This window comes from Myotis nattereri, assembly GCF_964212035.1.
Source record: "Myotis nattereri genome assembly, chromosome: 4".
Taxonomy (NCBI): Eukaryota; Metazoa; Chordata; class Mammalia; order Chiroptera; family Vespertilionidae; genus Myotis; species Myotis nattereri.
In genome coordinates, this window is record NC_138079.1 from 77,229,317 (window position 1) to 77,245,620 (window position 16,304).

General features: G+C 40.9%; 1 protein-coding gene and 1 long non-coding RNA gene across 2 annotated transcripts in view; both read left to right on the plus strand.

Moving 5' to 3' along the window:
- LOC308517611 overlaps positions 1 to 16,304 on the plus strand; it is a 775,374-nt gene that overhangs the window by 648,249 nt on the left and 110,821 nt on the right. The window lies entirely within an intron of this gene.
- Positions 1 to 16,304, plus strand: part of MEGF10 (multiple EGF like domains 10) — a 124,450-nt gene that overhangs the window by 77,509 nt on the left and 30,637 nt on the right. The window contains exons 8-12 of the mRNA XM_081088822.1: positions 1,821 to 2,033; positions 7,842 to 8,016; positions 9,569 to 9,689; positions 10,467 to 10,630; positions 11,558 to 11,660. Coding sequence (XP_080944948.1) covers positions 1,821 to 2,033; positions 7,842 to 8,016; positions 9,569 to 9,689; positions 10,467 to 10,630; positions 11,558 to 11,660 — 776 coding nt within the window. The remainder of the gene's footprint in view (positions 1 to 1,820; positions 2,034 to 7,841; positions 8,017 to 9,568; positions 9,690 to 10,466; positions 10,631 to 11,557; positions 11,661 to 16,304) is intronic.

Genomic DNA, 16,304 nt, shown 5'->3' on the forward strand with positions numbered 1-16,304 from the left:
TTAGCAGAGCCATAATGGGGCTAAATTATAGTACCTCAGTATTTCGTTCTCTGAAGTTTACATCTTTAAGAAATAAATTAAGTGATGTCACTTATTAAAGCTTCTTACTAGTTAAAAATAGAATACCTTTTAAAAATGCTCTGGTCTAACAATAGGTTAACGCATGTGGAACTTGAAAGCACATGTCTGATTTTATGCTAAATGCTAGTGCAATTACTTGGGAATTTACCAAATAATTTGTTGAGCAGTTGATTCGAAGACTTTGCCCGTTAACACACACACCTAAAGATGTCTAGAGTCTGTGAAACCCAGTTTGCAAGAGGCTCTTTTCCTTGTCTCTATCACATTAAATATATGCAAGAACCAGAGTTAACCAGAGAAGTATCAAAGGATTCTCAAGGTTTATCCTTTACATTTAAATAGAATTCCTGCCCAGCCCTGGTATTGTTAGTAACCACACCCTATCATTAAACATATGCAGTCCTGTGGGGAACGTTGGCTTTTCAGCCACTTTGCTGTTGCTTTTCAGCATGCTTCAATGTGTTTTGCACTTGCTGCTCACATTATACCCATCTGAACAGTGCAGTGCTGACCTACATTTTAGACTCTGGGTCTGGCACGGCATGGGAAGCGGCTGCTGAGACTCCCAGTGCTACCCGGCTTGTGGCGAGCGCTTGGCTAGATGAGCCTCCATCTCCCTTTCCCTTGGCTAAAAGCACTCCTTCTGCTGCAGAGAGCTCCATCCAGTCACCTTGCCCGGTCGGTCGAAAAGAGGCTTGGCTGGCCAGGAACTGGTCCTGCTCTCTCTGGAGCAATGAGTGTTCTCTTCGCTATCACAATTCCCTCCAACAACTTCGCTTCCCCCTGATCCAGCTTCCCAGAGCATGTCCTTCCTCTGGGACTGAGCTCTAATGTTATTTTTTCAAAAAGTCAGTGAAGAGATTTTTAAAAAATATTTTTTTATTGATTTCAAAGAGGAAGGGAGAAGGAGAGAGAGAAACATCAATGATGAGAGAGAATCATTGATCGGTTGCCTCCTGTACACCCCCTACTGGGCATGTGCCCTGCTTGGGGATCGAACCCTGACCTCTGGTTCATAGGTGGATGCTCCACCACTGAGCCTCTCAGGCCAAACAATAAAGTGAACTTTTGAGGTCTGATATTTTTTCCTTGCCATTTGGCAGCCCTTCTCCCCAACAGAAGACAATAACTTGTTCAATAAATATTTTGCGTTAGGGATCTCCACGCCTTACTACAACCTGCCCGCTTCTGCTCCTAGGGTAGAGTCGAGAACATCTGATTTCAGTACCTCACACCTCCCAGATCTAAAGAGGACTTTGTTTATTAGTTACATAGCTTTAATTGCATGGCTGAGATTAAAAATTAATGTCAATGTGAAAGCCAACAGAATTAAAATTTAGTTTAGAATCTGCTGCAGTTTTCTTTTTGGGACCAGGAAACACGTGTTTATTTCCTGATTACAGACTAGGACTAACATTTGGACAGTTTCTTTTCTCCCTTTCCTGGTATCTACTAGAATGTCCTATGTCCCTTTGGCAAGCACTATGTATAAATCATGCTTCATGTCCCAAGTTCATTATTTTGTTTACGTTATTTCTTTGATCAGTTCATATTGCTGTTACTACTGCTTGTAGTGAGAGTAATTCACTTAATGCTCTTCATACCTGTAAAGGGGTAACCACTCAATAAATTCCAAGTCCAAAAAGTAATTTCAGTTTATACATAACAAGGTCTGTCTGAATCGACTGTTTCACAAGGTACTAACCAGTCTACCTTCGCTTCCGCCTTCCTCCTGGCAGGTGCCAGGACCAGTGCCCTGTGGGCAGGTACGGAGTGCGCTGTGCGGAGACCTGCCAGTGTGTCAACGGGGGGAAATGCTACCACGTGAGCGGCTCCTGCCTCTGTGAAGCGGGCTTTTCTGGCGAACACTGCGAGGCGCGCCTGTGTCCTGACGGGCTCTACGGCATCAGATGTGACAAGCGCTGCCCCTGCCACCTGGACAACACTCATAGGTGAGGGCCCGTTGCCCCTGGAAGGACATGGCCACCATTTGAAAGGAGAGATTGGCAGAGAGATTCCCACCCCAAGACCATTCCTGCCTCTGAGCTGTCCTGGGCAGGAACCACTGAGTGAATAGAAAACTTTTGTGCTTGGTGGGAGGTGGTCTACATCAGAAGTGCTAACACCGTCAGATGGTTGTGGGTGGATAGCAAATCCTATTCTGTACTAATGGTGACTAGCAAAAATTAAACTTGCTGAGGTTAATGGAACGTTTCCCGGAGAGAAGGATTCTGTGACATTCCCTGAGCAGCAAAGATGCAGTGAGAGATATGGGTTAAGCCAGTTTAGTATGTAAAAGTCTCACAAAGTGATTCTCACGGTAACATCTTTTGCTTCGCAGAAAGAACATCTGTGTAGAGAGGAAGTGTATCTGTGGACGTTTTTGTGAAAGTGCTCCACATGTGGCTGTCACATGTGAAATATGCTTTCAGAATTGATTACCCTGACATAGAAACTCACAGGGGTCTCTTAGCTCAAAAATCTCTCGAAGAATTTAAGAACAGGAAACCATGATCCCACCCACCCCACTGTACCTTGTCTACCCCTGAAAATATCTTTCCACCCCCCCGACTTCCTCTTCCTTCCCCAAGGACCAGATACATATCACTTAGAATTCTGGGTTTCATTTGTAAACTGCTGGGAAAGTTGAGTTTGACCAAAATGTTGTGCATTATACAGCAGCTCAGACGTTATAAGAATTACTTTATTTGCATTCAGCACAGCTGTTCTTTCATTTATGTTTCTAAAAGATAGCTCGTGGCCACATCAGATCTCAAATGCACAAAAATTAAAAGTAAACACAAGCCTGTGGTTGGTCTCTTTTTTAAACCATTGTTTGGAATTTTAAAAAATGGACTTTTGCATTGTATGCATGTGTGTGTGTGTGTGTGTGTGTGCGCGCAAGTGCGTTCGTACATACCCACATGCTGGCATACATTTCAATGGGGCACATCAAAGAAGTACATTCTTAAGATCTCAAGCAACGTTGTGAGCTACTTTAGTCAACTTTTGGTTTTCTTTATTGGAAAATCTTGCCACTATTTACATGGCAAGGCTAAACAAACATTGGGGAGTAAAAATAAATAATCTCTACAGGATTTTATTTGTTTTTAACCTTTCCAATATTTAAGGGGCTGGCAGAATTTAGGGACAAGTCATGAGTTTGGCTACCTTTCCTGCAGAAACCTTGTCGCAGCAAAGGTAAGCCACATATAGTGACAGTTAAGAGTTTTTTAATGCCAGTGTGCCATTTCATTGTGTGTAGATACAGCCTAAAATCAAATAGATTACTAAACCTATACAAAGGAGCTCCGCTAGGAGAAGAATTGGAAGAGCAGATAAAATGTTGGTTTTATTGTTAGGTACCACGTTAGCAGTGGCAAGTGCAATTGGACAGTTAATAGGTAGTATTTGCATTTCACTTATATTTGCATGTAAGCTACAGCAGGGTATGCCTACATATCATTTTTTCACATGGATTCAGCAAATTTTTTGTTTTGCTTTTTTGGAACTTTCTGGGTGTGTTTTTTTCCTAAATATTTTTGATCTGCGCTTGATTGCATCCTGAATGCAAAACCATGGAAAAGGAGGACCAATTGTACATGAAATTATTTGACAATCACAGATCAAAAGAACACAAAAACCTGTCTAATAAAACATAACAATCAGAAGTTTAAAAAACAAATAGCCTGTGAAGTGCTTTCCTAATAATAAAAGCTACTTTTAAAAATTAGCTTTTACAGATTTCTAGTAAGACCATTTGAATGTTGATTATATAACTGTATCATGCTGAATTCACAAGTGGAGCCAGGCGTCTGATTTTTATATCTTGAACGTCTATGTAAAATTCCTGGAAACATATGGTTCCTTTGAACTAAAAGCCATAGAATATTTTTATCATTTGAAAGTCAAGCTTGTTCATTTTACCATTTAATCACACAAGTAGAGCTTTCTATTACATAATTTATTATGTATATTTTAAAACCTTTCATTATAATTAATGACTTAACTAATACAATAGTAACTATTAGTTTAGCTTGTCTATTGGTAAATTTGGAGTTATAAGGACATACATATTGACATAGATTGCAGTCGTACTAGTATATTTGGGTAGGGATTTGTATCAGCATTCGCTGCATTAAAAATAAATTCCTATCCCAAATTTACTGATATAAAACAATTATTTATAAGCTGGTGACTTTTTTTTTTTTTGGCATGACTATTTGTGCTGGGCTCAGCTTAGTGGTTCTTTTGTTGGTCTCCCTATGTTCAGTTGGCAGATCAACTAGAGCCTGATTGGGCTAGAATTCTTCACTTACATAGCTAACATTTGATGGGTGAGAGGGGTGGCTGACCCTATGTCTCCAGCATCTATCAGGTTAGCCTGGGCTTCTCTATATGGTGACAAGCAGCAAGACACAGCCGCAAGCTCCAATGTGCAAATATTTTACAAACATTTGGTTACGGCATGTTTGCTAATATTCCTTTAGACAAAGCAGATCACACAACCAAGTCCAGATTCAGTACATTCTACCTCTTGATGGGCAGAGTTGTAGCCATTTTTATTTTTCCATTTATCATATGGTTCAAATGAATTTAAATATATTCATTCATGATACTAGCATTTAAAATTACAGTACTGTTATAGAGCCTAAAGACAGTCACTGTGGCCTGGACTTTTCAACTGAAAACTAACTTCAATGGTGGGAATGCTTTTGATCTCTTGGTAACAACACCAATTGATAAAAATAAAATGATAAATGATTATATGTGAAAATAAAACTTGAGATTTAGTAAGATTCCACATGAGATATTTATATTAGCTCTTCTTAATAAAGACATTTAATAGCTGTGGGCAATCAGGATGTGCCTATTTGCAATTGCCACCTGATTATATTTGAACATTAATAACATCTAAGGAAATGAATAAAAGGAAACTCTAGAACTCATTCTATTTTAGCCAATATTGTATTGGGCTTATAATAATTTAACTCTTAAACTGAAAATTTTACTAGAAGATGGGTATCTAGTTATATATGTGTATAAAATGATAGGTGTTCCTATATGTGTATAATCCTATTTTCACATACACAAAGCAAGCTGTTCTATAGACAGAGACCAGATAGGAGTTTGCCACCCTTCAGCCTCGAATCGGCTGCTCTCACATCAACACGTAAATCTGTCTCATTACCAATTAAGCTGCCTGCACAAGAACACATCAAATGCCTGCCAAGTGCTCTGGCTTCCTATACCTAATTACAAATTGCAGAATACTAATTTGGGTGTCAATCAATCCAAGAACCAGTGCGCTGCACTAATACTCACTGGGGGGCATTGAATATCAATTTCTCTGTCTGCCTCTAGCTTAGTTCAATTTCCTGTCCCCAAATTACCTGTTTAACATTTATATCTATACCATGAAATTTATTTCTTCCTTTTAATGTAAAGTAATATTTTCCACGAGAAGATATCCTTTTTTATAGTATGGTTAGATAAGGTAAACTACTTTAACCAATCCATTTCCCAAACTATTTATTTTCCTCTTCTCAGATGTAGGACCTTACTGAACTAAATTTAAGTTGTCCCTGCTTTTTGCACAACACAGGCTTTTATTGGTCCTTCTAACAATTGATCTATGCTATATCCTAAGTAATAGCAATTCTTTTTTCATATCTAGCTTTCTTAGCGGACTGCTATCAAAGTTCCTTTTTCTTTGGTATAAAAACAAATAACTAAAGTGGGTTTGATTCTGCCACTACCTGTATGAGACTTTGAATGAAGTATTTACTCTTTCTAGGTCCCTGTTCCCTCATTTATAAAATGGGATTACACCTAATACTTAGGATGATTGTAAGGATTAAATGAAATAATGCACATGGGTTGCTAAGCATGGTGTGAGCACACATCGGTGGAGTCCGCACTGGCTGCTAGTCTGTGCATTCACTTACAGTATCATCATTAATGTCACATTGAGTCCCTCTAAGCCATGACTTTGACGTTTTAAAAACTTATTGTAGGGGAAATCTTGCCTTTCTATTCCAATATAGAGATTACAATTGAACATTGCCAATGACTCAGATTAGAGAGAAGCAGATTCGTTTGGGAACCCAAGGTCCCTGAGTCAGACCCTACTACACAGAAACAGTGACATTTTCACTTAATCATTATATATTGTGGGCCTGCTGTGCACCAGGGACAAGTAACAAAACACACCTGCCCTCATGGAGCTCAAAGTGTAGAGGGGAAGGAAGACATTGAAAGATTGTAAAAATAAACCCAAGATTATAGACTGTGATGAGTAGATGAGGAGAAAGAGCAGGATGCTATGAAAGAGAATGACAGGAGAGACCTGTTTTAAATGAGCGTTGTCAGAAAATGTCCCTGTAAGGAAGATATACTATTTAAGCTTGGACTGGGCGGGGAAGATGGAGAGAGCTAGGCCGAGTGGGAAACAGCATTCTAGGCATATGGAATATAGCCCATGTGAGGCCTTTGAGTTGAAAAATCTCAACGCTTTTTCCCCTACACACCCTAAAATCCATTACAACTGAGCATAGTAATCGAAATGAAAGAAGAGGTTGGGAAGTAGGCGATGGCCAGATGATGAGGGCCTAAGGGCTATATGTAGGGTGACCCTGTATCTGGTGTCTCAAGGACCATCTGGTTTAGGCTTGTTGTCCCTAATGTCAGTAACTGCCTTTTTCACTCTAAAAATGACCTGGTGTTAGCAATTAAGGCCTGTGACAGATGCCTAGGCCTTTGCTTGTGGGAATTTAGTTGTAATAGGGGCCTAAAAGTATAACTAAATAAATTTATGAAAATGAGAGTAAACTGTCCCACTACAAGGGTGTGGCTGAGACCCTCACTTGACAGATGAGGACGTCAGGCCCAGAGAAGTTGTGTGCTTTCCCTTCGTTTACCCAGGTAGTGGGACAGCTGGAATTCCTCCCTCCATCTTCATCCATCCCAGAGAATCATTCTTTCCAAGAGTAGAAGATCTATGAACAGTCCTCCAAGAGAGGTCCTTTAGCAAACGTCTGGATGCCACAGTGGATTTGGTTGTTGACCCTACGTAAGGGGAGGGTTTTCTCTCTGGAGAGGACGCCCATCTTTAACAGTCTTCCATTGTGAGCAGAGCTAGTTCCATTGTTAAGATTTTCCTTGCTGAGAGGCACATGTGTTTCAAGTGTCACAGAGTGCCCTATTGTGTCCAGCTCAGAAAGGCGTGCATCCTAGCACAGCTGATGTATCCATTTGCTGTGGGGCGACAGCTGGCTGCCTGGCCCATCAGTGTGGCTGCTGTTACAGGTAGAGACAGCTGCACCACCACCACCAGGTATGGGGAGCTTAGAGAAGAAACAGGCTGAAAAGATTGCAACTTTTGGAGTTCCTCGGACATCACCCCTGGTTAACTGATAAGGTATCATTCCTTGGATGGAGTCCTTTAGATCTTTTCATCGTGTTAACCTTTTATTGAATCGGTGCTTTTGATTTATGAAAATTAAAATGAGTTCCAGACCAAAGGACACAGTAGAGGTAGTCATCCTCCTAGAGCATGATGCTGAGCCCATGCAACATTTCTGTAGGCCCCACCAGGTAGAGCCGATGAATTAAATCACACCAAGCCTGAGAAGGAAGCGTACATTATTGTATGTGGAATTGCCCACATGATGAGTGGTCACGACTAAAGCAGCGTTTGCATGGGCCTTGGGTGTCACGTTCCCCTGAAAGTGACTTGCTCCTCTTCTCCGTGCTCTCAGCTGCCACCCCATGTCTGGAGAGTGTGCCTGTAAGCCAGGCTGGTCAGGCCTCTACTGTAACGAGACATGCTCTCCTGGATTCTATGGGGAAGCTTGCCAGCAGATCTGCAGCTGCCAGAACGGGGCTGACTGTGACAGTGTGACTGGAAAGTGCACCTGTGCCCCGGGATTCAAAGTAAGTGGCTCGGCTCTGGAGGAGGGAGGCCAGGGTGTGATGTGGCTCCTGTCGGTACCATGATTTATATGACCTTTTCTGAAGTACCGTGAACATGCTAAAATCAATCCCATCATGAACACGATAACGCATGGAAACTGGTAAGGAGCGACACAAGGAATTGCCTTAGAATGATGACTGGGAAAGCCGGAAAAACTATACATGTGGCATCAATAGTTAATTAATTAATGTATGTCATGAAGTATGCTGTATTGTAATTATTCCTTACGTAATTATTTTACTGTTGTATAGGCAGTATAAAGTTTAGTTTTCCAAGTAGGATATGTATTGTTGTCAGCAGTTTTTATCTTAATTCCATGTATTTCCATGTGATGGTTAGTAGTACATCAGTTTTTTGGTCCCTTTGGGAATCTAGAACTTACAAAAATGCCTATGTATGCCGATAGAGCAGAATTTTGCCTACTTGCTAAGGTTTCTTAGCTACGGATCAGGAATCTTTGTTTTAAAGGAAAATGGGTTGTTTTTGAATTATTTCTCCCATTTTAAAGAGAACATTAAACTCTGAAAGATGTTGATGATTATTCCAGAGCATTTCATGCAGAACAAGAGAATCATAAACTCTCTGAGCTGAGAGGTCTTTACAGGGTTTTCTAACCTATGACACAGTCCTTTGGTTGAGCCCTTGAATCTGCCTTGTCTTAAAGCGTTCTTTCTGTGGTTTTTCTTGTTGTTGTTTGGTGTGTTTTTTTGTTTTGTTTTGTTTTGTTTTGTTTTGTTGGTTAATCCTCACCTGAGGATGTTTTTCCATTGATTTTTAGAGAGAGTGGGAGAGAGAGGGAAAGACAGAGAGAAACATCAGTGTGAGAGACACACATCGATTGGTTGGTTGCCTCCTACACGAGCCCTGACCTTGGCCCAGGCCAAGGAGGAGCCTGTACGTGCCCTTGACCAGAATCAAACCCTGGACCCTTCTGTCCGAAGGCCGACGGCCTCTCCACTGAGCCAACCCAGCTAGGGCAGTCCCTTCTGTTTTGAAAGGAGGTCACCTCCAGTCACCTCTGGTAACCGACGTCTAGGTTTAAGGCTCACCGTCAGATAACAAATTGAATCATGTGGGCTGTTGCTTTGCTGCACCCACTAATCATATTACATATTTATCATACAAGGAAGTCTAGGAAGCATTGCAATTTAATGTATAGCTCATATTTATGTTTATTTGTTGACAGTAATTTTACAGCTGCAGTTTATTGTGATATAGCTACTTGTCTGAGCAAGGACAAAAGGTTTTATATTTGCTACCAAGGAAACTAATGAAGGCAGCAGGCTTTGGGGGATGTTATTCAACACTGTATCATAAACATGGGCCAGCTAGCATTGCCCTTGAATCTCTAAATTTGTACGGTGGTGACATTACAGCAACTTTGTAATATACAATGTGTTAAAATTGGTGCAGGAGTATAATTAGCATCACCAAGATATATTTTTGTTTATTTGTGCTGGCCTTATTTCAGTGGGTAGAGTTGCATGCATTTTCCTGTTTGCGCCTGTCTAGGGAACTGACTGCTCTGCGCCATGCCCTCTGGGAACCTACGGGGTCAACTGTTCCTCTCTCTGTGGCTGTAAGAACGATGCTGTCTGCTCTCCTGTGGACGGCTCGTGTACTTGCAAGGCAGGTAAGTGGGTGAAAGAGTCTGTTTTCTGATCCTGGTCCTTTTATCTCCTAAAGTCACAGCAATGAAACCTTAACGAGGGTTCTAGGTCCAGCTGTGCCAAAATTCAGTGCCTGATCTCAACAAGCCCTTCAGCCAGGGGTCTCCTGCTTTCGTGATTGGAGGGGGGAAGCTCACCGATGATCTCTGAAGAGTCAGGGAAGAGGCTCAGGCATAGGAGATGATCTCAGCTCCAAAACTCTGTGAGTCTCTGCACTTTGGAAATAACTAAGCTAAGCAGACATGTGTCCATGCGCCTAAGTTCACTGACCTGGAGTCATGACGAGAAATGCAGCCAAGCACCGATTTCACATGAGGGCCAGCATGTGTCTGTTCAGAGTTCCTGCAGCAGTTAGGACCCTAGGTACTCAGTGCTCATGGTTAAGGGGGTCCTGCATTAAAGACAAGGTTGTTCTTTCAAATGCAAACCTTCCTTTCCCCTCCCATGTAAGTATTTCACCTTTCTAACTGGAACAAAACTCGGCATCACTCGGCATTCAAGCGGCCCCCACTCCATGTCTCCTCCCCCCTTAGCCCAGGAGCGCTTCTCATGTTGGCCTCTATGTGACGGATCACACACCCATGTGGCTGTTCGGGGGCTTTTGTCCTTTTCTGTGCCGGGGCTGGGACACTGCTGTGCATCTCTAAGACGCTTCTAAAGGGAACGTGGCTGGGAACGGCTTGGCAGGACGCCCTGCTGCCTTTGTTTCCTCACGTGCTCTGGCCTTCTTGTCATGGCAGGCTGGCACGGGGTGGACTGCTCCATCCGCTGTCCCAGTGGCACCTGGGGCTTTGGCTGTAACTTGACGTGCCAGTGCCTCAACGGCGGAGCCTGCAACACCCTGGATGGGACGTGCACGTGCGCACCTGGATGGCGCGGGTGGAAATGTGAACTTCCCTGCCAGGTACGACCAGCCAGTATCCCCGCTGGGAACGCCTGGGAGCCCATGCCAGAGGGTTAGCCTCTTTTTGCAGTTTTTAGGGGTTTTTTTAAGTATCTGAGTGCAAACCAAATCTCTGTAACTATTATGTATTTGAACTTAGAATGGATATAGGAGCAGAAAAGGGGTAGACATGAAATTGATTAGCTTTATAAGAATCATTTTCTTCTTTTCCTTCATCTCAGGTTCTCCTAATCGCCACCCCTCCCCCAGCCCCAGCATCCCCGTCTATTTTTGTTGTTGTTGTTGTTCTTACACACCCATCTCTTCCTGGCAGCCAATCAGTAGCATTTGCCCAACGTTCAGTGTATGCCTGTCAACTCTCCAAATACTGTGTTTCCATTGTAATGGGAAACCTCCAGCATTTGGGGAGGAAAGTGGCAGAGAACTGAAGGGGGTGGTGATGGTGTCACAGAAATGCTCATTGAGGTGGTAAAAGAAGGTTTGGAAATGGCCATTTTTTAGTGTAAATAGTTCTGGAGTCACAAGAATCCCCAAAGGTTTCCCTAGTTCAACACTTGACCAGCTTTGGAGATATATACATCACTAGACGTCCCCCTCTGTGTCCGTCACCACAGACCGACAGAAGGTGCAAGTTGTGGTTTATGATAAGATAAAAATATTATTTTAATTAGTTGGCATATTTAAATACATCTGCATATATGCATATCAGCATCTTGATTTCACCATTCATATGTACCAACCGTATGTCAGACATAAACTAAGGTGTGAGGGACTTTAAAACGCTGACCTCCTGGAGCCCGTATTTTGGGGGCCAAGAAGGCCTGGAAAGAGGTGTTTATAATGCATGTAGCTGAGAGGTGTTGGGACTGTGGCCCCTTTGTCTCCCGTTGTCTGTTTTCCCTGTCCTCACTGCTGTCTCCCATGCAGGACGGCACGTATGGGCTGAACTGTGCAGAGCGCTGTGACTGCAGCCACGCAGACGGCTGCCACCCCACCACGGGCCACTGCCGCTGCCTCCCCGGATGGTCAGGTGAGAGCCCAGGAAATGGGAAACGTGCCATTCTGTGCCCAGCGCTGCTCCTTGCTATTTCAAAGACACACACACAGGTCAACTGTACAGAAAGAATGAAAATAGAGTTGTCTCCAGTAAGCTGACACATTTTTTCCCAAGAACCATTACTATTAGGCCTAATGAACCTGTAATCCAGAAAGGACTTTTTGTTGAACTGGACAGGGCAGTTCTCCTGAGCCTGCATGGAAGGTCCAGCGGTCAGAATTCAGGTGGCCAGAGGGGAGAAGTGTGAATTGCTTTGAAGCGTTTAGCAAGACCTCTGTGGTATTTTGGAGCATTGAGGAAAGAATGATTAAAATAAACCATGAGAATGTAATTGAGCTCACCTTACCGAGATAGAAATATTAAATATTAACATGGTCAATATGCAAATGTTGAAATATTCATTACTAGAATTTGAAAGTTTTAAAATGTAGTTTTTCTTATAATAATGTTTGTCATAAAAATTCATAATATGGTTGAATACCAATTTTCTAACCAAATATCTCCTTATTTATATGGCTTCATGGTTTCAGCCAGGAAGTTTAACAGACTTAACAGGGGTCTTAAAAGAAGAATGGTTTTCACTCAGGATGTACAGACGTGGAAGATGGCACTAAATACCCAAACAAATTGTTCTTTTTTATACACCGATTCAAGCCTATACTAAAAAACAAAATAAGCAAACTTTTAAGTACATTTTAAGAAACAGTATGACTGGCAATGCAATAGGACAATTATTAAACATTGGGATGAATGAACTGAGCAATTGATGACCATTCTGCTGAAAGTAAAATAAAACGTTGATTGCTGATTTGCCAATTTAAAGTGAAACCTTGTACTAGGGACTGGGCTAGAGGTAGATAAATGAACCAGAACTTTTTAAAATTAACTTCTCTTTGAAGCCATTTGTGTTTGAGTGTGTGTTTGTATATATATATTATATTTGTATCTAAATATATCTATATATAAATTTAGAGAAGAGAGGGAATTTGTAAGAGAACTGTTTCCATATTGATGCTTCAGTATCCTCCAAAACATTTTCAACTTTTCCTCTAAAAGAAATTGGTAGTAACAAGCTAAGTGCCCTTTTAGTGGTGGTATGGATCTTTCAGAAGAGAATTTTGTGCCTCCATACTAGAGATGTCACATTGAGGAAGTTATGGAGTCAGGGTGGTCTTACTTTTAAGCAAAAATGCATCCAAAGAAGATTCTAGAGAAATAATAAGTAATACTTTTTGAGTGCTTACTGCAGGCTTGCAACTCTATGAGGTAGGAAATATTATTTTCTCCTTTTTACAGATGAGGAAGCTGAGGCAAAGACACGTTAAGTGACTGAACTAAGGTCCCAGAGTCAATAAATGTGAGAGACAGGTTTTGCAAATGCTCCCCACTATGTACCCAGCGCGTTTAACTATTGCACCCACCTGCCATCACACTTATTCCAGGAGGTGCTGGAGGACAGGACACTTATGCTGGGATTTATTTTCACTCTGGATGAAGATCCAGCTCTCTCTCTCTCTCTCTCTCTCTCTCTCTCTCTCTCTCTCTTTCCATACACACACACACACACACACACACACACACACACACACACATGTAGGGTGTCCCAAAAAATGTATGCACACTTTAACAACTGATAGCCCAATTTTGAAAATGAAATATATTTTAATAAACACTGCCTTTATAATTATTCAAAGTGTGTGTATACATATATAATAGCTTTATCGAGATATAATCATATGCCATAGAATTCACCTATTTAAAGTGTACAATTCAGTGGTTTTTAGTGTATTTAAAGAATTGTACACCACAATCCATTTTAGAAGATTTTCATCATCTCCAAAACTTAGTGCTCATTAGCATCAATTCCCTATTTACCCCCAGTCCTTTCTACTGCCCCCTTTCCCTAGGCAACCACTAATCTACTTTCTGTCTCTGTAGTCTTGCCTGTTTTGATATTGTTCGGACTCGTACAAGACATGGTCTTTTGTGACTGGTTTCCTTCACTTAACATTTATTTGCAAGTTTCCTCTCTATTGGAGCATATGTCAGCACTTCATTTATTTTGACTGCCAAATAATATTTCATTGCATGGGCAGACCACATTTTATGTATCCACTCATCATGGATAGATTTTTGAATTGTTGAGTCATAGGGCAATTCTAACCTTTTTAAGAATTAAAAAGAATTGCTAAACTGTTTTTCAAAGTGGCTGCATAATTTTACATTCCTACCAGCAATGTATGAGGGTTCCAATTTTTCCATATCCACACTATCACTTTTTATTATAGCCATTCTTATTGGTAGGAAATAGTATATCATTGTTTTTTATTTGCATTTCCCCGATGAGTAATGATGTTTAATATATTTTCATGTGCTTATTGGCCATCTATATATCTTTTTTGTTGAAATAGCTATGCAAATTTTTATTTGCTTTTTATTGGGATATTTGTCTTTTTATTATTGAGTTGTAATAGTTCTTCATATATCCTAGATGTATGTCCCTTATCAGATATATAACTTGCAAATATTTTCTCTCATTCTGTGATTTATTTTGTTCACTTTTTGATAGTGCCTGTTGCAGTAGAAAAGTTTTTATTTTGATGAAGCCCAGTTTGTCTATTTTTTCCTTGTTTTTTTTTTTTTTTTTTGCTTATGTTTTTGTCATCAAATCTAAGAAACCACTGACTAATCAAAGGTCACAAAGATTTATGCCTATATATTCTTCTAAGAATTTTATAGTTTTAGCTTTTACACTTTATCTTTACATCTAGGTCTTTGATCCATTTTCAGTTCATTTTCTATATATGGCATGAGATAAATGTTCAACTTTATTCTTTTGCATGTGATTATCAGCACCATTTGTTGAAAAGACTATTCTTTTCTCCATTTAATTGTCTTGACATCCTTGTCAAAGATCAATTGACCATGAATGTGGGAGGCCTTATTTCTGGACTCTCACTTCTTTTCCATTGATATACACTGAGTGGCCAGATTATTATGACCACCCCATCAGTACAATGAAGAGAATTAGGTATGCAAATAATAATAATAATAAAACCTTGAGAGTATTTGCTTAGGAAGTTTTCAATATTCAGTATTTTTGGAAGTGTCAATGAAGTACTGGTGGGGTGATCATAATAATCTGGCCAGTCATAATAATCTGGCCACTCAGTGTGTGTATATATATATATATATATATATATATATATATATATGTATCTCCTATGCCAGTACCATACTGTTTTGATTATTTTAGCTTGGTAGAAAGCTTCAAAATTGGGAAGTGTGAGTTCTCCAACTTTAGTCTTCTTTTCCAAGATTGTTTTCACTACTCTGGGTCCCTTAAATTTCCATATAAATTTTAGGATCAGCATGTCAATTCCTGCAGAGAATTAAGGCAGAAATTTAATGAGGATTGAAACTATAGATCAATGTGGGGAGTGTTGCCAACTTAACAACATTGACTCTTCAGATCCTTGAACACAGGGTGTCATCAGCAGCCTCTTCAGAGGTGTCTTTCAGTCCTTTGGAATTTGTCGAGAGCTTCTTTGGCTTCTGACGGGTAAACTGAAAAGAACCGTCATGTACTTGATTTCTAGTGTCTGAGAGCTGCCGTGGGAAACAGACCATGGCTGGTATAATGGACTCTATTTTCTATTAATAGGAGCCACCCACAGACACAAGGACTCCATGGCCCTCTAGTTCCTCCTTGACTTGCAAAAGCTAAGATTACCCAGACTTCACAATATGGCGTTCCACCTTCTCATAGTTTCTGTTTGGCTCTCAGTTACTAAATGTTAAAACTACATTATTTCAGGGATTAAAGCAGATTTTTGTGACTTCAACAGGCTTCTTGAAGCTCTCGAATGGAATGACCAGCACTCAATGACCACAGTGAAACGAAGGAGCATTTTTAACCCCCAGCAAATTCAAAAATTCCCCTACAGAGAGGCCATATCATTTGTTTTGGACAAAACTCCACCCAGTCTCCTCTTGCCTTATGAATATAGAGGAAATGTGAGGTGTTCACTGCTCAAGTATCCACCTGCTTTGATGATTTAGAACCAGCCTGTGAAAGGCACACTCTTGCGTACATGAGCAAATCAGGAGCGAGGGTTTGGCCTGAAGCCAGTCAGAAAATGTGTTCGTTGCATTCCACAGTCTGGGTCATGGGGTAAGACAAATTATCCCATCTGGCCTTAGACCTCTGGGCTCCTGTGGGAATGCAGTGGCTTTGTCACACAACGTAATCTGTAATCCTCTGTCCGCCTGTGACTGGTCTGCTTCTCCGAAGGGAGGAAGCTCTATCACGTGTCACCCACCATTCCTTTGCTTCATGGTCCCAGTGACTTGTTTATCCGGGACTTCTGTGTGGGCATCAGGTCTGCAAGTATTGAAGGCTGTTGTGAAATGTGTTTTATTTTATTTTATTTTATTTTATTTTATTTTTTTAAATATATTTTATTGATTTTTCACAGAGAGGAAGGGAGAGAGATAGAGAGAGTTAGAAACATCGATGAGAGAGAAACATCGATCAGCTGCCTCCTGCACATCCCCCACTGGGGATGTGCCCGCAACCCAGGTACATGCCCTTGACCGGAATCGAACCCAGGACCT